Source organism: Nyctereutes procyonoides, unplaced genomic scaffold (assembly GCF_905146905.1).
Source record: "Nyctereutes procyonoides isolate TBG_1078 unplaced genomic scaffold, NYPRO_anot_genome, whole genome shotgun sequence".
Lineage (NCBI taxonomy): Eukaryota > Metazoa > Chordata > Mammalia > Carnivora > Canidae > Nyctereutes > Nyctereutes procyonoides.
The window spans coordinates 39571302-39597611 of NW_026575131.1; the positions used below are offsets into that span (position 1 = coordinate 39571302).

Sequence of the window (26310 nt, forward strand, 5' to 3'; positions counted from 1 at the left end):
TAAGCCCCGCCCCCTGTGGTTCGTCCAATCCGGACCCAGCCTTCAGGCTCCGCCTCCATGTTTCTTATTACCACTTCCGGTCCGCTCCTGGAAGTTCCTCAGTGGAGCCAAATTTGAAGCCAGCCGGGACGCGGGCGCACGGCCGTGAAGCTGGACCGGCCGAGTTTTCCTTGCCCGCCTGTGCCCTTTTAGGCTCGTCATCATGCCTATCCGTGCGCTGTGCACCATCTGCTCCGACTTCTTCGACCACTCCCGAGATGTGGCCGCCATCCACTGCGGCCACACCTTCCATCTGCAGTGGTGAGTGACCGCAGTGGCGGGGCCGGGCCCTCTGCCTGGTACCGCTACAGGACTGTGGGGTGTCAGGTCTCCGAGTGGAGCCCGGACAGTGATAAAGACGGCACTAGTCGGAGCCCCACGGTCGGTCTCCAACCTGGGCAAAGGCGGATCAGGGCAGGCTTCCCAGAGGAGGTGACAGTTGAACTGAGTCCAGGGTAACAGAGTTGGTTCAGTGAAAATAAAGTAGGGGGCTCATTATTAGTACGAATGGAGGTGAAATTTCTCCAAATTAACGAGGCCTTTTATTTCTTCGAGATTACCTGGTAGGCCTCTGACTATCCGATTTGTTGTGCTTGATGGTTTGGGATTATTCTACGCAGAGTCATCTCGTTGGCCAGACATCCCAGTGTATTCACTGACACCAAGAAGCCCGAGTTAATATGGAAGGGCAAGGAGGTGCTCTCTGATCAAGCCGTCCTGCTGACCCTTTGAATGTACAGCTGATGAGGAAAGATCCTCGAGCAGCTGTGGACTGCCCCCCCACCCCTTTTAAGATTCTTATTTATTCATTCATGAGAGACACAGAAAGAGAGAGGCAGAGACATAGGCAGAGGGAGAAGCAGGCTCCATGCAGGGAGCCCGATGAGGGACTCAATCCTGGATCCCGAATCACGTCCTGAGCTGAAGGCAGATGCTCAACCGCTGAGCCACCCAGGTGCCCTGGACTGGCCCCTTTTTAAAAATGAAATATAATTGACATACCATATTATATTAGTTTCAGGTGCACAACATACTGATTCAACAATTCTATACATTACTCGATGCTTACCACCATAATTGTCACCATACAACAGTATTATTGAGCATATTTCCTATGCTGTACAAGTCTGGGTTTTTTGCTTGTTTTTTAGTTTAGTGGTTTTTTTTTTCAAGATTTATTTATTTTTTTTTATTTTAGAGAGCACAAGCAAGCACGCATGCCTAAGAGAGGGGAAGGGGCAGAGAGAGAATCCAGAGGCAGACTGCCTGCTGAGTGGAGAGCCCATGTGGGGGCTCTATCCCAGGACCCTGAGATCATGACCTGAGACGAATCAAGAATCTGCCATTTAACCAACTGAGCCACCCAGACGCCTCTTTATTTTGTGTTTTAGATTCCACATATAACTGAAATCCCTGACTTATATATCATTTAGCATAATACCCTCTAGGTCTACCCATGTTGTCCCAAATAGCAAGATCTTATTCTTTTTTATGGCCGAGTAATATTCCTATGTGTGCGTGTGTGCATATACATGCTATACTTCCATATTTGGCTATTGTAAAAGAGCTTCTTTTTTTTATTGTGGTAATTTTTTAAAAAGATTTTATTTATTTATTCATGAGACACACAGAGAGAGAGACAGAGACACAGGCAGAGGGAGAAGCAGGTTCCATGCAGGGAGCCCAACGTGGGACTTGATCCTGGGTCTCCAGGATCAGGCCCTGGCCTGAAGGCGGTGCTAAATCGCTGAGCCACCCGGGATGCCCATATTGTGGTCAATTATATATCACATAACAGTTACCATTTTAACCATTTTTGGACTATCACAAAAGTTTACTTAACAAAGAAGTTCAATATGAAAATGTGTATGACTCAATTTTATATCATAATAAAATGGACCCTTTGGAGAGGGACACGTGAAAGCAATTGATTTCTCTGGTGAACACAGTCATTGTTTATACTCATTCCAAGGCTTCTAATATGATTATGCTATTCTTTTTTTTTTTTTTTTTTTTTTATGATAGGCACACAGTGAGAGAGAGAGAGAGGCAGAGACATAGGCAGAGGGAGAAGCAGGCTCCATACACCGGAAGCCCGATGTGGGACTCGATCCCGGGTCTCCAGGATCGTGCCCTGGGCCAAAGGCAGGCGCTAAACCGCTGCGCCACCCAGGGATCCCTGATTATGCTATTCTTTAATGTTACCACCATTCTATATTTTTCTGTTGCCCACTAGTTGTCATCTGCACACATTTATCTGTCACAAGATTCTTAAAAGGGTCAAATCCAAGCGGTATTCCTCGAACATATCTGCCACCATTTAATTTCAATGATAACTTCTTGTCCATAATTTTTTTTTTTAACTTGGGATGGTGAGCTTTGCTCATGTTGGTTACTTGGTGAGCTTAATGATGCCTTCCATTTTTAACCATTTTTAAGTGTACAACTCACTGGCATTAAGTACATTCACAAAGCTATATAACCATACCCAATATCTATTTCTAGAACTTTTCCATCATTCTAAACAGAAACACTGTACCAACTAAACAACTCTCCATTACCCCCTCCCTGTTGCCCCGAAAATGTCTATTTTTACCCTCTGTCTCCTTGAATTTTCCTATTCTGGGTACCTTGTATAAGTGGAATCATACAATATTTGTTCTTTTGAGTTTTAAATTTTTTTTTTTTTTTTTTTTTTTTTTTTTATGATAGTCACAGATAGAGAGGGAGAGGCAGAGACACAGGCAGAGGGAGAAGCAGGCTCCATGCACCGGGAGCCCGATGTGGGATTCAATCCCGGGTCTCCAGGATCGCGCCCCGGGCCAAAGGCAGGCGCTAAACCGCTGCGCCACCCAGGGATCCCTGTTCTTTTGAGTTTTGCTTAACTTCACTAAACATAACGTTTTCAAGATTCATACATGTTGTAGCATGTTATCAGAATTTCATTCCTTTTATGATTAAAATTCAGTTGTATGGAAATGCATTTTGTTTATCTCTTCATCTGTTAATGGACCTTGGGTTGTTTCCATATTTTTGCAACTATGCGTAATGCTACTATGAATTGATTTAGAAGTATCTGTACAAGTCCCTGCTTTCATTCCTTTTGGATTATGCCCAGAGGTGAAATGGCTGAATGAATATGGTGATTCTGTGTTTAATTTTTTGAAAAAGTGCTTCACTGCTTTCCATATCAACTTCACCATTTTACATTCCCACCAGCAATGCGCAAGGATCCAATTTCTCCACATCCTTGTCAACATTTGTTATTTTTGGTTCTTGTTGTTTTTTTATAATAGTTACCTAATGGGTGTCTTTTTTTAAAATATTTTTTTCTTTATTTATTTATGATAGTCACACAGAGAGAGAGAGAGAGAGAGGCAGAGACACAGGCAGAGGGAGAAGCAGGCTCCATGCACCGGGAGCCCGACGTGGGGTTCGATCCCGGGTCTCCAGGATGGCGCCCTGGGCCAAAGGCAGGCGCCAAACCACTGCGCCACCCAGGGATCCCAGTCTTTTTTTTTTTTTTTTTAATGTTAGCTTTTACAGCTATCAACTTCCCTCTTAGCATGCTTTCTTTGTATTCCGTAAGTCTTGGTATGTGGTGTTTTCATTTTCACTCATCTCAAGGTATTCTCTAATTTCCTTTGTGATTTCTTCTTTGACCCATCAGTTAAGTGTGGGTTGTTTAACTTACATGTATTTGTGAATTTTCCAGTTTTTTTTTCCTGTTACTGGTTTTCAGTTTCGTTCCATTGTGATCAGAAAAGATACTTTGTATGATTTTAATCTTTTAAAATTTATTTTTTTAAGGATTTTGTTTATTTATTCATGAGCGATACAGAGAGAGAGAGGCAGAGACATAAGCAGAGAGAGAAGCAGACTCCATGCAGGGATCCCAATGCAGAACTCTAAACCAGGACCACAGGATCACGCCCTGGGCCGAAGGCAGGCACCCAACCACTGAGCCACCCAGGCATCCCTTTTTAAATTTATTAATACTTGTTTTGTGGCCCAACTTATGGTCTATTCTGGAGAATGTTCCATGTGCACTTGAGAAAAATGTGTATTCTGCTGTGATTATAGGTAGAGTATTTGTGTCTTATTTCTAGTTCTTTTATGTTAAGTCCTCTGTTTCCTTATTGATTACCTGTCTGATTGTTCTATCCATTATTAAAAGTGTAGGGTAGGGGCAGCCCCGGTGGTGCAGCGGTTTAGCGCCGCCTGCAGACCGGGGCGTGATCCTCTCTGTATGGTGCCTGCTTCTCCCTCTGCCTGTGTCTCTGCCTCTCTCTCTCTCTCTCTCTCTCTCTCTCTCTCTCTCTCTCGGTCTCTATGAATAAATAAATAAAATCTTTAAAAAAAAAGTGTAGGGTATTGACATCTCCAACTTTTATTGTAGAAATATTTCTCTCTTAATTCTTTCTAGTTTTTTTCCATATATTTTTGGGCTCTGTTGTTAGGTACATGTATGTTTGTAATTGTTATTTCTTCTTGTTGGATTACACCTTTTATCAATATTAAAGTCCTTTGTTTTTTGTGACCTTTTTTGACTTAAAGCCTATTTTGTCTAATAGTAATATAGCCACATCAACTCTCTTTTTTTTTTAAAATTTTTTATTTATTTACGATAGTCATACAGAGAGAGCGAGAGAGGCAGAGACACAGGCAGAGGGAGAAGCAGGCTCCACGCACCGGGAGCCCGACGTGGGATTCGATCCCGGGTCTCCAGGATCGCGCCCAGGGCCAAAGGCAGGCGCCAAACCGCTGCGCCACCCAGGGATCCCTCAACTCTCTTTTTAAATTTTTTTTTTTTATTTTTTATTTATGACAGGCACACAGTGAGAGAGAGAGAGGCAGAGACACAGGCAGAGGGAGAAGCAGGCTCCATGCACCGGGAGCCCGATGTGGGACTCGATCCCGGGTCTCCAGGATCGCGCCCCGGGCCAAAGGCAGGCGCCAAACCGCTGCGCCACCCAGGGATCCCTCAACTCCCTTTTTGTTACCATTTTTTACTTATCCTGCTTGAGATTCACTATGGTTCTTTTTTTTTTTTTTTTAAGATTTTATTTCTTTATTCATTAGAGACACAGAGAGGGGCAGAGACCTAAGCAAAGGGAGGATAAGGATACGCAGGCCCCATGTAGGAGCCCGATGCGGGACTCTATCCTGGAACTCCAAGATCACGACCTGAGCCAAAGGCAGACGCTCAACCACTTGAGCCACCCACGTATCCCCTCACTACTGTTCTTTTACTTATGGAATGGTTTCTTTAATTAGTTTTGGAAAATCCATCAGCCATTATCTTTTCATGTATTGTCTATTCCATTATCTCTTTTCTTTTCATATTAGTTTCTCATTTCTGTTATAATAAATAACTACTAACTTGTGATTTAGTTTTTTTTTTTTTAAGATTTTATTTATTTCTATGACACAGAGAAAGAGTGCGCTCACGTGAGCAGGTGAGCAGGGGGTGCAGCATAGGGAGTGGGAGAAACAGGCTCTCCACTGAGCAGGGAACCCAATGTAGTGCTTGATCCTAGGGTCCTGGGATCATGACCACAGTGAAAGGTGGATGCTTAACCTATTGAGCCACCCAGGCACCCCTAACTTGGTGGTTTAAAACAACAGAAATTTATTATCTTGTAGTTCCAGAGGCCAGAAGTCCAAAACGGTTTTACAGGGTTGTAGTAAATCTTAGTAAGTGGGGATATGCCTTTCTTGGCTCATGACCCTATTCTCCATCTTCAAATCTCTCTGTATGACTTTGACACTCCTACTTCACTTATGGATCCTTGTGATTACATGGGGGTACACTTGAATAATTTCCCCATCTCAAAATCCTTAATCATATCTGCAAAATTACTACTGTCGTATAAGGTAAAATATTCACAGGTTTGAGAAATTAGGACATAGACTTCTTGGGGAAAGTGCATAATTCCACCTAATACTTTCTTTTTGAAACTCCTCATTATATGTGAGCTAGACCATCTCATAATATCTTCTATATTTTTTATCTTCTCTTATTTTTCTTTTTAATTCTCAGTGTTTTCTCTGACCTATCTTTTCATTTTACTCATTCTTTGACCGTGCCTAAACTGCCATTAAACTTGTCCATCAAGGGGCACTTGGGTGGCTCAGTAGTTGGGCATCTGCCTTTGGCTCAGGGTGTGATCCCAGGGTCCTGGGATCAAGTCCATATCAGAGTCCCCTCAGGGAACCTGCTTCTCCCTCCGTGTCTCTGCCTCTTTCTCTGTTTCTCTCATGAATAAATAAATAAAATCTTCAAACAAACAAACAAAAAACCCAAAACATTGTCCACTGAATTCTTAATTTTGGTCATTTTTTATTTTATTTTTATTTTTATTTTTTAAATGGGATTATTTTTTTTAATTTTTTTTTTAAATTTTTATTTATTTATGATAGTCACACATAGAGAGAGAGGCAGAGACATAGGCAGAGGGAGAAGCAGGTTCCATGCACCCAGAGCCCGATGTGGGATTCGATCCAGGGTCTCCAGGATCGCGCCCTGGGCCAAAGGCAGGCGCTAAACCGCTGCGCCACCCAGGGATCCCCCATTTTTTATTTTAGAATTTGTTTGGTTCTTATTAAATTTTATGTCACCCTTTGTCCTGTAGTTCTCTGCTGATATATTTTTTCTTTTTTAAAATAAACTCAACCTCCAACACGGGGCTCAAACTCACAACCCTGAGATCAAGAGTCACACACTCTACTGATACTTTCAGTCTTGATTTTTATTTCCTTAGCATAATGTGTAATGCTGTATCTGACAATTCTCATAAAGTCTTTGTGCACATGTTCTGATTTGTACTTGTAATGCTTTTTTCCTTGTGTGACTATTTAGTTTTTTAAAAAAACTAAAACATTTACTTCATGTAAATGGAGTCACACGTAATATACCTTTTATGTATCTGGCTTCTCTTCCTCAATGTTATGTGTATGTGACTTATCCATAATATTGTTCATAGCTGTAGATTTGTTCATTTTTATTGCCGTATAGTATTCCAGCTTTGAATTTATCTTGCCTATAATATATGGAAAATTATTTATAGAAAAAAATTGAGACCTGGGATGATGGTATCATCTTCCAGATGTTACCAGAAACAGATGGACTCTTTCTCCTGATCCCTGATGGGAGAGTCTACTAGTAGGAGACTAATTAAAATTTAAGGCTTGAGGGACGCCTGGATGGCTCAGAGGTTAAGTATCTGCCTTTGGCTCAGGGCGAGATCCTGGAGTTCCGGGATTGAGTCTCACATTGAGCTTACTGCATGGAGCCTGCTTCTCCCTCTGCCTCTGTCTCTGCCTCTGTCTCTGTGTGTGTTTTTCATGAATAAATAAATAATCTTTTAAAAAATAAAATAAAATTTAAGGCTTGAGGTTTTGTTGGACCACTCAGATAAATGATACAAAGCTGGACTGTATTTTGCTTTTACGACTACTTGCATTTACTTCTAGTTTACCCTTATTCTGAAAGTGTAGCCCTTTGGAGTCCCTGCTTAAAGTAGGGGTGTTATTAGAATCCCTATCTTTGAGGGACCCTGGGTTGTGGCTGCTGCTCTCTAGTCAAAGCCTAGGATGTTGACAAAAGAGCAGCTCAGGGGTGCGGGGTGCTACACCAACAGGGCCAAAAAAAGGGCCAACTGGTCAGAATGCTTGTACCAGTGAGGCCTTGTGGGATGTGCAGTACCACCTGTGGTACTGCCCTCCTATGTGGTCAGGCATTGGATCGAAGAAGAAGTCAGATGCTGTTGTGGTCAGGGTTGCTACCTGGCCTATATGTCTCTAGCCAAGCGAGGACTCACTAGTCTGCTTATCTGCTTCTCATTCCAGCCTCATTCAGTGGTTTGAGACAGCACCAAGTCGGACCTGCCCACAGTGCCGAATCCAGGTGAGGGCAGTGGGGTGAAAACACCTCAGCTGAAGACATCTTTTTCCTTGCCAGGGAGTAGGAATAAGGAAAGATCTCTGAAACTGAACAACATCTTTGACCTTTTTGGACCGTCATGGTTTGAGGCTGATTAAGCCTTGTGCTTTTGAGTGGCTCAGGAGGCCCACTTATGCCCAAGAGTAACTGGCAGAGGGACTTGTTGCGTGGGCTGGTCTTCACCTAGGTAAATTTGTCCTCCTTCCTTGCCTTTCCTCATCCTCAATGCCCAGTATCTAGAGTTGGGATATCTTTTGAACAGTTACCACATGGGTCTGTGACATGACTTTAGTAACCACCAAACCAGTGGCACCAGCTGGGGCTACCTATAGGGTTACAGAACTCATCTCATTCCAAGGGATGTGCTGTGAAAAGCTAGGCCTGATAACAGGCCTGGTCACATGGTAGGTGCATGTACATCCCTGTCCTCCTTACACATGACCCAGCTATACAGTCATACTCTATCTTGTCCTTCCATCCAGGTTGGCAGAAGAACCATTATCAATAAACTCTTCTTTGACCTCGCCCAAGAGGAGGAGAATGTCTTAGATGCAGAATTCTTAAAGGTACCTGGGATTTATGTCATTCTACTGAACTCCAAGCCCTCTGAGAATTTACTTTCTGCTCCCACCCAGGGTGGGTATGTAGACGGTGAAGATGGTATCTGGAGGGAGATTTGTAGAGGTTTCAAGGCAGAGGGGAGTAGAGCAGAGGAAAAGTGATGACAAGACCTGGTCATTGGAGAAATACACTGTTAGGGAAGAAAGGAGCCATGTGACTATGAGCCTTCTCCCTTGGGATTTCAAAGCAATTCTCACCAAAGGCCCTAGTGTCTCTCCCAAGATTCTTTAACCTTGCAGAGGTTCTATGGCCATCTTTCCCAGCCCACTATGCTGCTTGGACAATTAGAGACAGATTAGAAATTCTTCTAGTCCTCTGCCAGGGAAGATGTGTAGACCCACTATTCACAAATCTGGCTGTGCCTCAAAACTGTGAGGAAGCTTGGTATATATGCAGATGCCTGGGTCTTTCCCAGACCAGGAATAGAGGGTAGAACCCTTGGAATCAGGATGTAAGCCGGGGTAGAAACCCAGGGGAGAGTGGGTGGATTCTCTCCTACACTTCTTCCCTTCAAGTCCAATATTTAACTTCCTTTGTGCACCAGGGGGCTGGATTGGCCACAGCTTCTTGAGCAAGTGGGGTTGGGGTTTTTAGTGTACCTGGACTCTGAGCATCTGGGCATCTGTCAGCCCAGGGTTCATTTGGCCTTGGCCCCAGGGTGTGGTGATGTCCTTGGAACCATACTGCTTCAAGAATGAAGAGCTTTTCTGTTTAAAGCCAACATATTCATCGTCATGGTAACTGCTCCTGGTTTTAAGCTGTGTCCTCTCTGTGATAAAGACAACAAAGGCAGCTCGTTTCTTTCTGGCTTTCAAACCCAGATCTAGGAGACAGAGAGGCAACATCTTGAGTAATTTGGAGAAAGGGCTTGCAGGCACCTTGCTTGGGTGTAGGAGCCAGGGAACCTGGGGGAGCTTTGAGTTGGTGTCAGTTTTCTGGTAGCCCATGTATGCCCTTCTCTACCCACCACTTGCATTTGAGGATGTTCTGCCTACACTAAACAGCCCAGCCAACAAAAGTCCTGGGTGGGGATTTTGACAGCAGGGCGCTTATCCATTTACTGAGACTGGGCTTTAGTACTGGTCACATGTGAAATTCTGAGTCTTGTATTGACCTAGAAAGGGTGACCTGGAGGAAGATTTGCCTGGATTCCACCCAGCTACCACCATGAACCCTTGGCCAAGGCTTTCATTTCTGCAGTGCCTGTTTTTCCTGCTTATGGAAAGCCTCTTTTGCCTATGGGCGTGTTGGACTCCTGAATGGGAACTGGGCTCAGTTCAGCCCTAGCCTCTAGGTGGCAGTGGCTCTGTAATTTATACACGGGCTTTGAGAGGTTCATTTGACCCTCATGATAGTATGGTTAGAGCCCCACATGAGGTTTCATCCAAAGACACAAAGTTGTCCCCATTTACCTACCTTATTAGGGTTGGAAGATTTGTGGTGCAAAAAGACAGCTTAGAGCGTGGAGAGAAGTAGACTGTGAAGTAAGCAGGACCCGGGGTGAAAGGAAGGAGTGGTGACCCAAGGTCCTTGGTCATCCCAACTCTGTGTCCCCAGTGAGTGCAGCTGAAGCCAGGAGAAGTTAAGGGCCAGCACAGGGCCACGGAAGTGATGGAAGCCTCTGCTGTGAGACTGACCACACAGGTCCCACTTTACTTCTCTTGCCCTTGTTCTGCCTCTTTCCCTGTCGCAGGGTCTTGTACTTGAGATTTTTTTCCCTCCATCTTACCTACTTTTAAAAAAAGTATAGAGAAAGCAAGGCATGTCTCTTCACTGTTGGCTTTGGTTGGCCGTGACATATAGCAGGGTCTTTGCCTCCCTGGACCTACAGGCCTCATTGTCCCCTCATGGGTCTTCCTGCAAGCCTTCCAGGATTCTGTGTGGAAGCCAGGTATGATCCCTTTCTGCTTCTTTTTTTTTTTTTTAAGAATTTATTTATTTATTCATGAGAGACACAGGCAGAGGGAGAAGCAGGCTCCACGCAGGGAGCCCGACGCCGGACTCGATCCCAGGTCTCCAGGATCAAGCCCTGGGCTGAAGGCGGCATTAAACCGCTGAGCCACCAGGGCTGCCCCCTTTCTGCTTCTTATTGTGGATATTGCCTTGTAGAATGAACTGGATAATACCAGAGCCCAGCTTTCCCTGAAAGGTGAGTTAGTAAGAGACAAGGGGCCCTGGGAAGCCCCTGACCTAGGTGCTTGGGGAATTCTGGTGGAGCTAGGGGCTCTCCCTGCTTTGTATATCCAAGAGTTTTGCCAGGTCTTGTGATTGGCAGGAAAGGAGGGAGAGGGAGGTGCCTCAAGCTGTCCACCTACGCTGATGAGCTTCTTCTCTGAGGCTTCCTGCCCAGGACTGAAGCTGGGAGGGGGTTACCTAATGGGACAGAGTATTTCTAGGAGAGGGTTTGGCTACTGAGTTTGGCAGGAACTCTGCTTGGGTTCTAAGATAATGAATTAACTAGACCCACAGGAGTGGGGAGCAGTGAAATCTTTACTCAAGTAGTTCTAAGCAGCAGAAAGAGGGTCTCATCCCTTGAATGAAGAAACTCTGGCTTAGCTTCCCTGGTTTAGTGCGGCCAGAGAGAAGCAGGCCTTCCAACTTCTGACCTGAACTTGTTTCTTACCTGGCTCTAGGGTGGGGTGCTAGAACCCAAGGGCTCAGGTTTTATGCTGATGGGTTAATGGGCCTTTCACCTTCCTGCCCCTGCTCCAGAGAAGGAGAAAAAGGACAGCCAAGCCATCATCGACACGCTGCGCGATACGCTGGAAGAGCGCAATGCCACTGTGGAATCTCTACAGAGTGCCTTAGACAAGGCTGAAATGCTATGCTCCACCCTCAAGGTGGGTCACCAGGTCTTGTGGGCAAAAGTTGGTTGGGCTTATCTTCTGGCTCTGCCTTGGTCATTACCTTAGATTGTACGATTATAAGATGGAGGCAAACCCCTTCTTCCTGAGGCCTCTCATATCATACTCTTTAAGCCTCTAAGCAAAGGACTGTATTGGCTGCACTTAAGGATTTTGTATTAGGTAGTCTGAAGAGGTGAGGCCTTCCCAGTGCTTCTTGGAGGGCCAGCTCAGCTAAGACCTCAGTGAGACTGGACCTTGTTTCCAAAAGTGGTTTGTACTCCACGGATGAAGCCAGACTGAAGAACCTTCCATTAGCACTCTAGTCCTTGGCTGGGCTGCTCTCTGGAGCCAGATCAAACAGCATCCCAAGGAGGAGCAGGGGGCCTTTGAAGTCAGCTGTGCTAAGCTGACCAGGCAGATCAAAGCCTGCAAAGCAAGCAGCTCTAGACCCAGATGAATTTTGTATCAGCCTGGGTTCGTGAGCCTCTTGCTCTCTAAGGGGCATGAGGTGATTGATCTGTACCCACAATTGATATTCTGGCCTCTTAAGAAGGAGCGGTGCTTGCTGGATGCCATTTAAAAAGGAAAGGAAGCCATCTTTGTGAATACAGAGCCCCAGGGTATTCGTTGTCTCTGTTCCTGCATGGTGCTGGGCTGGATCACATGGCCTGGCCAGTGGGAGGGAAGGAGTGAATCAGTACCTGGTTGCAGAGCAGGAGTCTTTGATGGCATTCCCAGGTCAGAGATGGAGTGCTTTTGTGCTAAGGGCACCCTGGCCAGCTGCCTCTGGTTGAGCTCTCCTATCCTGATTGGTAACTGTCCATGGGTCTAGGTGGTGGGTAATGATACCTAGATTTGTGTTTATTCAGCTTCCCATACAATATGCACCATGAGCCCTTAGCCACAGGACCTTGGCAGCCCACAGTGGGCCTCTAGATAGTGGCAGTGGGATGTGCCTGTGGTAAGACATATCTCAGGAGGAAGCAAGCAGGGAGATGAGGAAGCAGTTGGCGTAGGGCCCCATAGCAGAAAAAGCACAAGACAGAGTGGGGCCCAGGAGCCTGCCTTCCTGGAGGCTTGGGATGCATGGTTATTAGCATTTGGAAAAGAAGACAATGCTAGAGTAGAGTTCTCAGGATGACTTTAGCCATGGTCCCTAGGATCCTCTAAGCAACAGGTAGGCATGGGTGTGTTTGCCCTTCAGAAGCAGATGAAGTACTTGGAGCAGCAGCAGGATGAGACCAAACAAGTGCAAGAGGAGATGCGCCGACTCAGAAGCAAGATGAAAACCATGGAGCGGTGAGCTTGGAGCAGGGGACTGCTCTCTGCCTTTGCTTCTATGGCCCCCAGGTGGCCCAACTCTTAGGACTGCAGTAGGGGTTGGGTCACTTTTGTGGCTCAGATCTCCATAGGCCACATGGGGCTCAGGCTAGCAGGGTGTGGGTCCAGGTCTCCTTGCTTGGCTTCCATGGGGGATGTTGCCTCACTCCTACCTGTTCCTGTTGCCTGTGGCCCAGTGACCTGGCAGGTCTTTTGCTCCAGAAACCTTTCTTCAAGGACCCCTGACCTTGAGGACCTATCAGCATCCATTCTTCCCCAGCAGCATCCCTGCAGCTGTGTTTAGCTCTACTGTGGGGCCTTTCTTTGGGTAGACCTGCCTGCTAAAGCATGCTGGCAGGCCAGGCTGTCACCATAGCAACAGCAGCAAAGGAAAGCAGAGCTGCACTGGGTACCTACCCATCAGCCTCCGGATTTTAAATGCCGTGGGCTGGGTGTTTTTCAGGATTGAGCTCCTACTCCAGAGCCAGAGGCCCGAAGTGGAGGAGATGATCCGAGACATGGGTGTGGGACAGTCAGCGGTGGAGCAGCTGGCTGTGTACTGCGTGTCCCTCAAGAAGTGTGTACTCTGGCCCCTCTGGCCCAGTCCAGGAGCTAAGCCATGGCACCCTCTCTGTCTGCTGCTCATCTCTTATAAAGCAGAGCAGGCAGCGTGAAGGGGCGAGCTTGGGAGCTATGGTGCCTCAGGTTGAACCCTGACCCCACCTCTCACCGTGTGGCCTGGAGCCAGTTTCTTAGCTTCTGACCCACAGCTTCCTGAATGGAGATAGTAATAACTTTCCTCATAGGGTTATCAAGAGAACAGGTGTGAATATAAGTTATTTCTAAGAAGGTTGGCACCACTTTCTGACCTATAAGCCCATGATGATGAATGGAGCCCGTTTCTCATCAACACTTACCGACTCTGCCTGACCTGCATCAGAAATTTGGCTCAGATTCTCTACTATTGTGGATGTGAGGTTGGGGTAAGGAAGCCACTTGGCTGAGAGACACGGAGGATCCCAGATGTCTTCTGTGAGGGCCACGTGGTCTAGGGGGCCTCCCTGTGAGCCTTTAGTGAGGGCAGGGCTTCCTGCACACCCTCTCAAATCACCAGTGCCTGTGGAACAGGCAGGGAATAGAGACTCCCAGCTCTCCTTGCAGGACCCTCTGTGGCACCACCCTGTTGGGCTCAGGTGTCAGAGTTGGAATGAGAACTGGCTGAGGGGACAACCTGGGCTTTGTGTGTGTTTGGTGCTCTCATGCAGTGTGACCACTGGGTGTCCCATTCTGACATCTCTTTTCCTGGCCCCCTCATAGAGAGTATGAGAACCTTAAAGAGGCACGGAAGGCCTCAGGGGAGCTGGCTGACAGACTGAAGAAGGACTTGTTTTCTTCCAAAAACAAGGTAACAGTGGGGGCAGAAGGGGAGGGAGAGGTGGCTTCCTTTTGTCCTGCTCGTTCCTGTCTCCCGAGCAAAGCCATGGGGCCTGATGTGCAACAGACTGCATGGGGCTGTTGGGTGATTCAGAGAGACTGCTTACTGGGCCTTGGCTCTGGCTTTGTGGCTTGTCCACTTAGGGTGGCAGGTCATGCAGGTATCCCCCTCCCCCCAGTGTATGCACACTTACGCTTCCTTCTATTCTTCCTGGCTCCTGGGTAACTCAACTGGCTGAAGAGCACAAGTCCCAAATGTGACAATGTCCAAGGCCTGTTTTTGTACCAGGCCCAGAGTAGGAGGAACATACTTGGAACCCAGTTCAGTCAGCACAGCTCTTTTATTTCTGGGACTGGTGCATCCATGGGCTGTCAGATATAGAACTCAGCCCTAGATCCTAGGCAACTCCAGATGGGCATTGACAGGCCCCACAAAGCCAGGGCCTCCCCATGTGTCCTCAGACTCTTCTGGACACTGGGTTCCCATGAACATGCACTGAGTAGAGCACGTGGCCACCTGCTGGCTTGTCCTTTACTGCCCATACTTTCTTATAGTTGCAGACAGTCTACTCTGAACTAGATCAGACCAAGTTGGAGCTGAAGTCGGCCCAGAAGGATTTACAGAGTGCTGACAAAGAAATCATGGTAAGGGACATCCCTGGCTAGACAGGAATGAGGGGTAGTTTGTGTGTCCTCCAAGAGCCTAGGAGCCTCTGCCCCAGTCTGTGTTGGTGGTTCTGGGTTCCCTGCATCCTCCTGAGCCAGAGTGGGTCAGGATGTATACCTTGACTCTGATTTGGAGTCCCTAGACCTCCTCAGTAGGGGATAGGCAGCACCATGGGTCTTCTACAATCTGTCCTGTATCTATATCCCTAGGGATAGAACCTCATCAAAGGAGAGGCTTCACCAGAGAGGGGTTCTGAGGCTGGGTGATCCTGGCCTCCTGAGCTTGATGTTGGGGGTTTAGGCCTTGCTCTGTTCCCAGTGTGCTTACCTGTCATGCATGTTGTTCCCACCCTTGGCAGTCTCTCTGGACTTGCTGCCCCAGCCTTGCTTTCACGCTCTTCTCTTTCCTTCCCCAAGAGCCTGAGAAAAAAGCTAACGATGCTACAGGAAACCCTGAACCTGCCACCAGTGGACAGTGAGACTGTCAACCGCCTGGTTTTAGAGAGGTTTGTTGACCTTCTGGGGTGGTGCAAGGGTCATAAGCTAGAAGAACTCCCTAATAAGGGTTTTCCCTACTCTTGACTTTGGTTGGGTGAGTGGTCCATGTGGGCCTGAAGGCTGTGGGCCTCCTGCCCTGGGACATAGCCAAGATTTAGTTGGAAAACAACTTCGAGGTAAGTTCTGGGCTCTGACAAGGAAAGGCCAAGGTAGGCCAAAGAGGACCTCGGGATAGGCACGGAAGGGTCAGGAGCATTGACTGTCTGCAGGCATCCTGTTTCTGCATTTCTTACCAAATGCATCTCTGTGCCCCAGATTCTGAAACAAACATGAAACCAGTCACCAAAATAATTCCCCACTGGTCTTAGGACTGTGTGCATTAAAGCTGCCGGCAGAGGGAGCCAAAAGGCAGAGGGATGAATATCCCTACCCCGACTGGCTGAGCATTCCTCTTGAGGGTTTCACAGAAGCCACGCCCACTGGCTAAGAGCATCTCAGGGCTGTCCTGCCTAGCTGTCCAGCTGATGGCCCTGACAGAAAGCACATAACCCAGTGGTCCAGGCTTTTATTTGAGCCACTTCTCAGTGTCCTTTGGAAAATCATTATGCTTCTTCTTCCCGACATCCAGTTGCTGGAATCTATCCATCTAACCCTTGCGGGTGCCTCCTGATTCTATCCCTTGCCACCACCTCCCCATGAGGCTTGTGACCCATCCTCTCACTCCTCCTGCCTGCCCAGCTTATCAGCCCTTGGGGCTTCACGTCATTCCTACCCCCACCAAACACTCTAGACCTCTTGGCACTGTGTCTGAGACATTCCCAGAGCCAGCCCATGAATGGTAGTCGATCTTTAGGCCTTGGCCAAATCATACTGTTTGACACAGCAGAATATACCTTGCCTTCCTGCTTTTGTGCCTTTCTCTATGTCAGCTCCTGTGAACACAAAAGGGTCAGTTGCCCTGCAGAGCCTTACCTACCCTCCTCAGCAGGAGTAAGTGCACCCTCCTCTGCACAGGTGATATTTATTTAGATACTGTGTCAGATGCCATGGGCCATAGAGGTGCTCTAGAGTCTTACCAGAGCCTGGGCCACCTAATATGTAGACTGGGAGCTGCATCTTGATCTGTGTTCCTTACCACTGGCTTCCTTACACATACATTCTTTTCCCCACATCATAGTACCTGGTCAGCATCTGCACAGGGGAATGAGTGCCAACAAGCCAGTTTCCTCTCATCCTCATTGTACCTTTAGTTCCTCAACTCTCTCCTTTCTTACCTTAGACCCTCCAGTGTCTTTTTATGGAGCCAGAGCTCCCTGCCCACCTCAGTTTGGGTTGGACTGAGAAACGGCTGTGGAAATGTGATGAGCATGTGATTCTCTGTGAGGTCCAGTGTGTTGCTGATTTTGACAAAGTAGATTCCATGTCTGGTCCTTCTCCCCCACTCCACCCTCAGAGACCATTAGCCATGCTGGCCTGGAAGCCCCAGGTAGCACAAGGGCTCTGTCAGGAGCTTGGCTCATAGGAAGCTGAGAGTCTCAAAGACCATCTCATGTGGTCAGACATTTAGAACTGGAGCTGCCTCAATGCCAGAAGTAGAAATTATTTTCCTAGGCTATCACTCAAGGCTGATTTCTACAAGCTCCAAGGTGCTCTGTCCACTTCCCACTCCGTGCACCTCACGGTATTTCCACACACTTGCACTCTGTGTCTGGCCTCCACAGTGAGGGATGTCTCTAGGCTGCCAGGGACTTCGCATACCTGCTTTTGCTTACTTTCTTTACCACTTTTCACCAGAGTAAAGCCTAGACTTCTATAACAAGTTCTTACTGAGGGCGTGCTGCATGTCGGGCCCTCTCAGTCCTCTTGGAGCTTATTATGTTCCAGGGGGTAGACAAACTACAAGGTTAGATGGCCAAGCCCTAAACCTCCCCAGCCACACACCATGGCAGGCCAAATTCCATGACAAGGGAAGTCAAGCTTGTGCCATTTGTATTTAGAGGCTTGAGTGAGGGGTGAGCCCTGGCTCTCAGGGCTGGGGCACACCAGGGCATGGTGGAGGGTAGGGTGTTATGAGGTTTGTTGACCCTTGAGGGTGGTAGATAGTGGCAGAGGACTTGCTTGATGATGGCCGAATTAGATAATGGCCAAATAACAGACATTACAAAAATGCTGCCATGAGTGCTTCTGGCTGCTGCTTTATGCTGGGAGCCAGAGACAGAAGCAAAGCAACCAGCATGGCATTGGTTTGTTTTTCTTTTTTTTTTTTTTAAAGATTTTATTTATTTATTTATTTATTCATGAGAGATACAGAGAGAGAGAGAGGCAGAGACACAGGCAGAGGGAGAAGCAGGCTCCACGCAGGGAGCCCGACGTGGGACTCGATCCTGGGTCCCCAGAGTCACGCCCTGGGCTGAAGGCGGCACTAAACCGCTGAGCCACCCAGGCTTCCCATGGCATTGGTTTTGAGGTAGCTTTGTGCAACCTTTGTTTTCACTTGCAGGCAAGAAGGGGCAGGCCCAGGGACCTGACCAGGGAAAGGAAGAGATAGTCCAAGCTTCCCACATTGCTTATTGTTGCAGGTAGTTCCCTTTCCTCCAATCTGCGTGCCCTACTGGGCTGCTGGCTGGAGACTAATACCCTCATAGTGCATCCTTCTGTCCTTGAGCTGTGGGAGCAAGGCTTTGGGCAACCCTGATGGAAAGGTCCCTAAGGAAAGGAAATAGAGGATGTTCTTGGGGCTGCACTGCCACTCCCCAGAGTTCTCTGACCATAGGAGCTAGGGAGCCCCACCAGGCCTGGGTAGGCTAGAAAAATCCTAGTGGCTGCAATTTTCTAATAGAATACCACTGCCACCCCCACCCCCACCCTCTGCCTTTATAAAAGTACTAACATATTCATTGTTGAGAATTTGGAAAATACGGACTTAGCAAAGAGGTCGTTGTTGAGTGCGACCACAGTTCAGTGGCATTATGTACATAATGTTGTGCTATCATCTCTACCAGGCACCTCCAGAACGCTTTTCATCTTGAAATACTGAACCTCTGTACTCATTAAATAATAGCTTCCATTTTCCAGCCCCTGGGACCCACCATTCTACTTTCTGTCTCTATGATTTTGACTCCTCTAAATACCTCATGTAAGTGGAATCATATGCCATTTGTCTTTTTTGTGACTGGTTTACTTTCCGTAACAAAATCCTCAAGGTTCATCCATGTTGTAGCAGGTGCCAGTATTTCCTTCCTTTTTATTTTTTATTTTTTAAAGATTTATTAATTTTTTAAAAAAGATTTTTATTTTTTTAAAATTTTTAAAATTAATTTATTTATTTATGATAGTCACACAGAGAGAGAGAGAGAGGCAGAGACACAGGCAGAGGGAGAAGCAGGCTCCATGCACTGGGAGCCCGACGTGGGATTCAATCCCAGGTCTCCAGGATCGCGCTCTGGGCCAAAAGCAGGCACTAAACCGCTGCGCCACCCAGGGATCCCAGATTTTTATTGATTGATGAGAGACACAGAGAGAAAGAGGCAGAGACACAGGCAGAGGGAGAAGCAGGCTCCATGCAGGGAGCCCGATGTGGGACTTGATCCCAGGTCTCCAGGATCACGCCCCTGGCTGAAGGTGGCACTAAACCTCTGAGCCACCGGGGCTGCCCTTAAGATTTATTTATTCATGAGAGACAGAGAGAGGCAGAGACATAGACAGAGCAGGCTCCCCACAGGGAGTCCTATGTGGGACTTGATCCCTGAGCTCCAGATCATGCCCTGAGCCAAAGACAGATGCCCAACAGCTGAGCCACCCAAGTGCCCCTCCTTCCTTTATAAAGCTGAATTATCATTCATACAGGGAATATAAAAAATAGTGAAAGGGATTAAAGGGGAAAGGAGAGAAAATGAGTGGGAAATATCAGAGAGGGTAACAGAACATGAAAAACTCCTAACTCTGGGAAACGAACAAGGGGTGGTGGAAGGGGAGATGGGCAGGGGAACAGGGTGACTGGGTGATAGGCATTGAGGGGGGCACTCGATGGGATGAGCACTGGGTGTTATACTATGTGTTGGCAAATCGAACTCCAATAAAAAATATACAAAAATAAATAAATAAAGCTGAATTATATTCTATTGTATGTATATACCACATTTTTAAAAAGATTTTATTTATTTATTTATGAGAGACACAGAGAGAGGCAGAGACAGGCAGAGAGAGAAGCAGACTCCATGCAGGGAGCCTGACGTTGGTCTCGATCCCGGGTCTCCAGGATCACGCCCTGGGCTGAAGGCGGCTCTAAACTGCTGGGCCACCAGGGCTGCCCCTATATACCACATTTTGCTTGTACATTTGCTGGTGGATGGACATTTGGGTTGCTTCCACCTTTTAACTATTGTGAGTATGTGGCTATGAACGTGGCTGTGCAAATAATCTCTTTGAGATCCTGCTTTCATTTCTGGATATATAACCAGAAGTGGAATGGCTGGATCATATGGTAATTCTATTTTTTATTTTTTGAGGAACTGCTGTACTATTTTGTACGGCGGATGTACCATTTTACATTCCCACCAATAGTGCACAAGGATTCCAATTTTTTTTTTTTTTGGTAAGATTTTTTTTTTTTAAGTAATCTCCACATCCAATTGGGGCTGAAACTCATGATCCCAAGATCAAGAGTCTCCTGCTCCACCCGGTGGGCCATCTGGGCATCCCAGTGTTCCAATTTTACCACATCCTCACTAACACTTGTTATTTTCTGTTTGTTTGGGTCTTTGTTGTTGTTTATAGCAGCCATCCTAATTGGTATGAAGTAGTAGCTCATGGAAGTCTTGATTTGAATCACCCTAATGACTAGTATCATTGAGCATCTTTTTGTGGGCTTACTGGCCATCAGTAGATCTTTTGGAGAAAAGTCCATTCAAGTCCTGTGCCCAGTTATGAACTGGGTTGTTTGTTTTCCATTATTGAGCTTCAGTTCTGTCTATATTTTGGATTTTAGTCTTTTATGGAGAGGTGATTTGCAAATAGTTTCTCCCATTCTGTGGATTACCTTTTTACTCTGTAGACAGTGTCTTTTTTTTTTAAGATTTTATTTATTTATTTATTCATTTATTCATTTATTCATTTATTCATTTATTCATTCATTCATTTATTCATTTATTTATTTATTTATTTATTTATTTATTTGAGAGAGAGAGTGTGTGTGTATGGGGGCAGCAGGGAGAAGAACAAGCAGACTCTACACTGAGCCTAGAGCCTGATGGAGGGCTCAATCCCATGACCCCAAGATCATGATCTGAGCCAAAACCAAAAGTCAGATGCTCAGCTGACTGAGCCATCCAGGTGCCCTGACAGTGTCTTTTGATGCACACAATTTTAAATTTTTTTGAAGCCCAACTAGTCTGTTTTTTCTTTTATCACCTGTTATACACAGAGTTTCATATTACTTTTTAAATGTAACATATGAGCATTTCCCCCATGTTATTAAGTTTACACTCTGGAAACACTATTTTAATTTCTGCATCATATTCAAGCTGTGAAAGTGTCAGCCCCCTAGGGGAGTCATTTGACCATTTCCAATATTGTGCCATTTGCCATTCATGCCAGTCTGTGGTCACATCTCTGACTGCCCCTTGCTCTGCGTTCTGATAAATGAAGCTGTTTTGTCAAAAGGCAGTAGCCTTTTGTTTGTATGCTTAGGTTTTGTGTGTGTTTTGCTTGCTTGCTTGCTTCCTTCCATGTTTTGAAGACTTTCACTGGTCCCATGACTGTGTGAAGCACTAAGCCGAGTGATTTTTTTCTGTAGAGAGTCAGACTTCTTTGCAGGGTGGCCCTGAGCCACCTGTGAGTTCCAGACCCCTGGAACCAAGCCATCTCTGACGCTTCAGGGCTATTGTCCTTCTGGACTGCCACGGTGGTCCAGAGTAACCAGGCCATCTCTGCCTATAGCCCAGCCCCTTTGGAGATGCTGAGCCTGAAGCTTCGGCGACCAGCCTTCGGTGATGACATTGACCTCAATGCCACCTTTGATGTTGACACCCCTCCAGCCCAATCTTCCAGCATCCAGCATGGCCGTGCCAAGAAGTTCTGCCAAGAGATAGCACAGTAAGTGGTAGTCCCTGTCCCTGTTCACATCCTCAGGGGAGGATGACCAAGAGATCTCTGCAGGCCCTGCCCTTGTCACTCCAAGTGGCTGACAGGGCAGTGAGGGTCAGCTGGGGTTGGCCTTGACTTTGGTTCTGACCACCTCTTCTTCCCACTCTTGAATACTCTGCACAAAGCATTTTTCTTGCTTGTTTCAATTACCACTCTCACCCTTCAAGCAAAGGTGTTGTGATGTGAGTTGGAGAGAACAGGGGTTCCAGTAGGGGCAGATCTAGGTTGGTGATGGGGGGTGGTGTGTACTGTCTGTACCTTGAATGCCTGTCTACCAGTGTCCTGCCCCAGGGACTCTGAACGTCCTCTTCCATCGTGCACCTCTTGGGCTCATGCATAAGGACTACCTCAAATCATTGAGCCCAGTTCCCCACCAAGGGGGTGTCCCACAGGACCAGGCTTAAGAAGCTAGGTGGCGCTGTAGTGGGATGGGTGGGGCCTGCTCCAGGGGCCCAGTAGACTGGGAATGGGGAAGTTGTCTGCTTGGGCAGGCAGATTAAATATGGTTCATCAGGGAGACAAGAACTCCTCCTGTACATACATGTAGGTAAATGCTGCTTGGGTAATGGGGTCAAGGGTTGAGTGGGTTTCCTCTTAATCAAGAGTTTGGACATGAGAGAAAGAAATTGAGGTGTTCGGCAGTAAAGGTGGAAGAAGCCTGGGGAGAGGACAGCAGGCTCTCCACCTCTCCCTGCCCTCAGGGCTGGAGGCACCTGTGTCATACAAGGCAGGCTAGGTAGCGGTGGAAAACAAACCTTGGGCATATGGGCTGTGGTCAAGGGACCTATGAGTGCCTGCTGCAAGCCCTGGCTTCTTCATGTTTTCTCTTTAGCTGTAAAGAGTGAGACAATCTTTATCATCTTTAGGGGCTTTGAGGGAATGTGAGGGAGCCCAGGATGCTTCCACCTTGAATCAGCCTCCCCAGGGTCAAGCTTGGAGCAAGTGGAGAACCTTCCCATGGTCATCATGTAGCCTCACTACAAGCTATGGGCGCAGGGGAGGAGGTGTCCAAAGCTGACGGGCCCAATCTTGCCCTTGTCCTCATGGCTTTGAGAAGCCACAGGGTCAGCTTTAGGTTGACCCAGGGTCATCCTTCTACCCAACTGGGAAAATACCAGGAGAAGGTATTCAGCTGCTAGTGTACCCAGGAATGGGATAGAAACACTGTGTCTAGTTCTAGAGCTGGGAGTGAAAGGCCAGGGCTTTGGGCTATGATCAATTCTGCCCCAGACCCTGCCTGCACAGATTATCTAGAAAGATGGCCTAGCCCTGTGTTGTGAGAGCACTTTATGAGCTATCTACTGAGGGTCTTATGGAGGTAGTGGCCCCACTCTGGGCAGATGGGGCTAAGTCTGAGCTCATGAGGTGCCTTCTGCCTGTATGGGACATGACTGATTTTTTTTCCTGTGGGTGGTGAATCAGCTAGGCCTCCAGCCTCACATAAAGCCCAAGACACTGTGAGGTGTCTGAGGCATTGGGGCTAAGGGCCCCATTGGAATGGGCTCAGCTCCAAGCTAAGAGCCGCAAGATTGGAAAGTTGCACAATTTCCCCTGCCTCCTCCACTCTGGCAGCTGTCCAGCTGTTCCCAAACCTGCACTTGGGATGGGGCTTACTGAGATGCCTTGCCCAGCACACAGCCTTTACAGAAGCCATGCCACATGCTGGCTCCCCAGGGGCCATGTGCTGAGCCTGGCTTGCCTGGCCCCGTGTCTTGCTCACCTGCTTGCCTTCATGTCTCATTCTCGCAGCTCTCCCATTCAGGACATCCCCAAGAAGATGCCTAAAGGCCCCAAGCAGGTAAGAATTCAGGCAGCCACCATCCTTTGCCAGGACTCTGTGTGAAGCTGGGCTTCTGAGAGGGCAAGGTCTCTCACTCCTGGCCTGGGAGTAAAACACTTTGGAGCCACCCTGGAAACTCTACTCATTATCCTTCCAGCCTCTGGGTAAGGGGTGAGACATCAGAGATTCTGGCCCTGCTCCACCACCACTACCCACCCCCTCCTTTCCTGCCGTCGGGCTCCTCAAGTCTGGCTTTGGGGTCTCCCCTCCAGGAGTCCCAGCTCTCACTGGGCGGCCAGCGCTGTGTGGGAGAGCCAGATGAGGAGCTAGCTAGTGCCTTTCCTGTCTTTATCCGGAATGCTATCCTAAAACAGAAACAGCCCAAGAAGGCCAAGATAGAGCCCTGCCGCAGCACAGATGCAGTGAGTATGGCTTCCCACAGGGGCAAGTGCCAGCCCTCTCTGGGGTGGGAGTGGAGGTACAGGGAAGAGCCAGCCCCCTGGCCTATCAGCTTGGCCCACTCACTTCTTCCTTCTACTTTAGGTGAGGACAGGCTTCGATGGGCTTGGAGGTCGGACGAAATTCATCCAACCTGTATCCTTGTTCTGTGACATTGGGCTGAGTTGAGCTACCCACACCATCTCTCACCTGTACCCCCAGCCCCCAGCCTGGCAGTGGCTGTAGCCTCAGGTGTGCAGAGCCGGACCTCGTTCAGTATAGCAGAGCTGCCCACCCCTCAAGTCTAAGCCTTTGCTGTCTCCTCTTTAAGCCTCTTCCTTGACATCTTCCTCAGACTGACACAACTATGATCCGCCCACTGCCTGTGAAACCCAAACCCAAGACTAAGCAGAGAGTTGGGGCGAAGACAGTGCTCCCTCCCTCCCAGGCCAAGCTGGACACCTTTCTGTGGTAGTGAGAACAGTGAGCCAGATCGATATCCAGATATATGCCTCTAACTTATAGGTCAGGACTGGCTCAGCAGGGGGCTTGGGGGGCATGACCTATCTTCCAAGACAGTCCCAAGGGCAAGTGTAAACAAAAAGGTGGGGCCCAAAGACTGTGCTTTCCTGCACTTACCCTGCCCACCCCCACCATACTGGGTCTGCTATACCAGGCCTACATGTGACTGCTGATGTGAGACCAGCAGGACTTCTTCCTTGTCAAAGTTTCCTACTTATAGCCAGATATGGCTGCGTGCTTCTGGTTCTCCAGACTAAGGTCTTTTGCTGACTGTGAACCAAAGTGCTTGGGGCTTCTTGGGTAGTTTCAGCTTGCCCAAGCTTGTGCCTACTTCTGACTTGCTGCTGGGCATGGCCAGAGCTGAGCAGGATGGGGAATGAGGGGATGGTGGTGGGGAGAGGATGAGGAGGGAAAGATTTCTATGTAAAATAAAAAAGACTTTTCTTTCTGGCTCTGGGAGTATATATATATATATATATATATATTTGCACCAACATTTAGGAAAACATTTGGAATAATTTTCTAAAGTGAGACCTTCACCTGGGCTCAGACTCAGAAGTCCTACCCTTAGGCATGTGCCCCCTCATAGGGCACAAGGAGACTCCAGCAGGAATGAGATCACTGCAGTTTTGTCCACAGTCTCTAACATGGGCACAGCCCAAATGGCATGGTCTGGAAAGCAAACGGGTAAACAGGTATAGCCATACAGGGAATTCAGAGCAAGCAAAAATCAGTGACCTTTGAGTCTTAACTTCAAGAGCAATTTCCCTAGAAGACTTTCCTTCATGACCTGTAGCTTGGGTAAGGTCTGCTGCACTTTCCTTTCTCACTACTGCATGGGGGTATATCTGTCTCTGCAGGGCCCAGTGTGGGCCTGGCACAGGGAATGAAAGTGAGTGCCCTCATGCTTCAGGTTGAACATGCCCAGCTGTGCTGGAGGAGCATCATGGAAAGAAAGTAATGTATTGGGTTATGGGAGTTGGACCCCTCCTCTGCTACCTTGAACCAAGGAGGTTTGGTGTGGAGAAGTGTAGCATCAAGTTGAGGGTGTAGTCAGGGGCTGGGCTGGCTAATAGTGCTCCCTGCCAGCAAAGTGATCTTAGGCAATTTAGCCTCTCTGTGTCTCAGACTCTTTTTTTTTTTTTTAATTCATGAGAGACACACACACACACACACACACACACAGAGGCAAAGACACAGGCAGAGGAAGAAGCAGGCTCCATGCAGGAAGCCCAATGCAGGACTCCATCCCAGGTCTCCAAGATCACGCCCTGGGCTGAAAGTGGCGCTAGACCGTTGAGCCACCAGGGCTGCCCTGTCTCAGGCTCCTTAAAGTGGGGACAATAGGATTAACTCCCAGTTGTAGGAACCTGATGAATCAGCATTACAGGTTAAGAATTTATGACACCTAGGCAGCCCAGGTGGCTCAGCGGTTTAGCGCCGCCTTCAGCCCAGGGTGTGATCCTGGAGACCCGGGATCAAGTCCCATGTCAGGCTGCATGGAGCCTGCTTCTCCCTCTGCCTGTGTCTCTGCCTCTCTCTCTTTCTGTGTCTGTCATGAATAAATAAATAAAATCTTTTAAAAAAAAAAAAGAACTTATGACACCTAAGGAAATAAGTCAGGCTCAAAAGATAAATATTAAATATTGTATGATTCCACTTAAATGAAGTATCGAGAATGGGTAAATTCATAGAGAAGTGGAATAGAATAGAGGTTGCCAGGGGCTAGAGTGAGGAGAAAACAAGGACTTTTTGCTTAACGGTTAGAGAATTTCTGTCTGGGGTGATTTGTTTTCTCGCTACATAAATCGTTTCCCCCCTTTTAAAAGAATCCCAGGGATTCCTGGGTGGCGCAGCGGTTTGGCGCCTGCCTTTGGCCCAGGGCGTGATCCTGGAGACCCGGGATCGAATCCCATGTCGGGCTCCCGGTGCATGGAGCCTGCTTCTCCCTCTGCCTGTGTCTCTGCCTCTCTCTCTCTCTCTCTCTCTCTCTCTCTCTCTGTGACTATCATAAATAAATAAAAAAAAATTAAAAAAAAATCAAAAAGTAATTTAAA

The 26310-nt window shown here is 47.5% G+C and overlaps 2 protein-coding genes across 2 annotated transcripts; one reads left to right on the forward strand and one right to left on the reverse strand.

Annotated features, from left to right (window-relative positions):
- Nucleotides 1–102: 102 nt before the first annotated feature.
- Nucleotides 103–24667, forward strand: TRAIP (TRAF interacting protein). The gene is made up of 15 exons (XM_055344821.1): nucleotides 103–300; nucleotides 7891–7948; nucleotides 8467–8550; nucleotides 10715–10754; nucleotides 11318–11445; nucleotides 12656–12750; nucleotides 13235–13348; nucleotides 14089–14176; nucleotides 14761–14850; nucleotides 15289–15377; nucleotides 21307–21462; nucleotides 23263–23311; nucleotides 23566–23715; nucleotides 23837–23887; nucleotides 24087–24667. Exons 1-15 carry the CDS (start codon nucleotides 203–205, stop codon nucleotides 24204–24206), a joined length of 1410 nt encoding a protein of 469 aa, XP_055200796.1. The 5' UTR covers nucleotides 103–202; the 3' UTR covers nucleotides 24207–24667.
- On the reverse strand, nucleotides 2002–2426 carry LOC129522505 (small nuclear ribonucleoprotein G-like). The gene is made up of 3 exons (XM_055344822.1): nucleotides 2256–2426; nucleotides 2119–2139; nucleotides 2002–2034 (listed from the first exon to the last, which is right to left on the reverse strand). Exons 1-3 carry the CDS (start codon nucleotides 2424–2426, stop codon nucleotides 2002–2004), a joined length of 225 nt encoding a protein of 74 aa, XP_055200797.1.
- Nucleotides 24668–26310: the final 1643 nt, after the last annotated feature.

Coding starts and splice junctions, on each gene's coding strand:
- TRAIP (XM_055344821.1), top strand. CDS start 203: ATGCCTATCCGTGCGCTGTGCACCATCTGCTCCGACTTCTTCGACCAC. Junction 11,446..12,655: donor TGCTATGCTCCACCCTCAAG/GTGGGTCACCAG, acceptor TTTGCCCTTCAG/AAGCAGATGAAGTACTTGGA. Junction 14,177..14,760: donor TGTTTTCTTCCAAAAACAAG/GTAACAGTGGGG, acceptor ACTTTCTTATAG/TTGCAGACAGTCTACTCTGA.
- LOC129522505 (XM_055344822.1), bottom strand. CDS start 2,426: ATGAGCAAAGCTCACCATCCCAAGTTAAAAAAAAAAATTATGGACAAG. Junction 2,140..2,255: donor CTAGTGGGCAACAGAAAAAT/ATAGAATGGTGG, acceptor ATCGAGTCCCAC/ATCGGGCTTCCGGTGTATGG. Junction 2,035..2,118: donor TCGGGCTTCCGGTGTATGGA/GCCTGCTTCTCC, acceptor AAAAAAAAAAAG/AATAGCATAATCATATTAGA.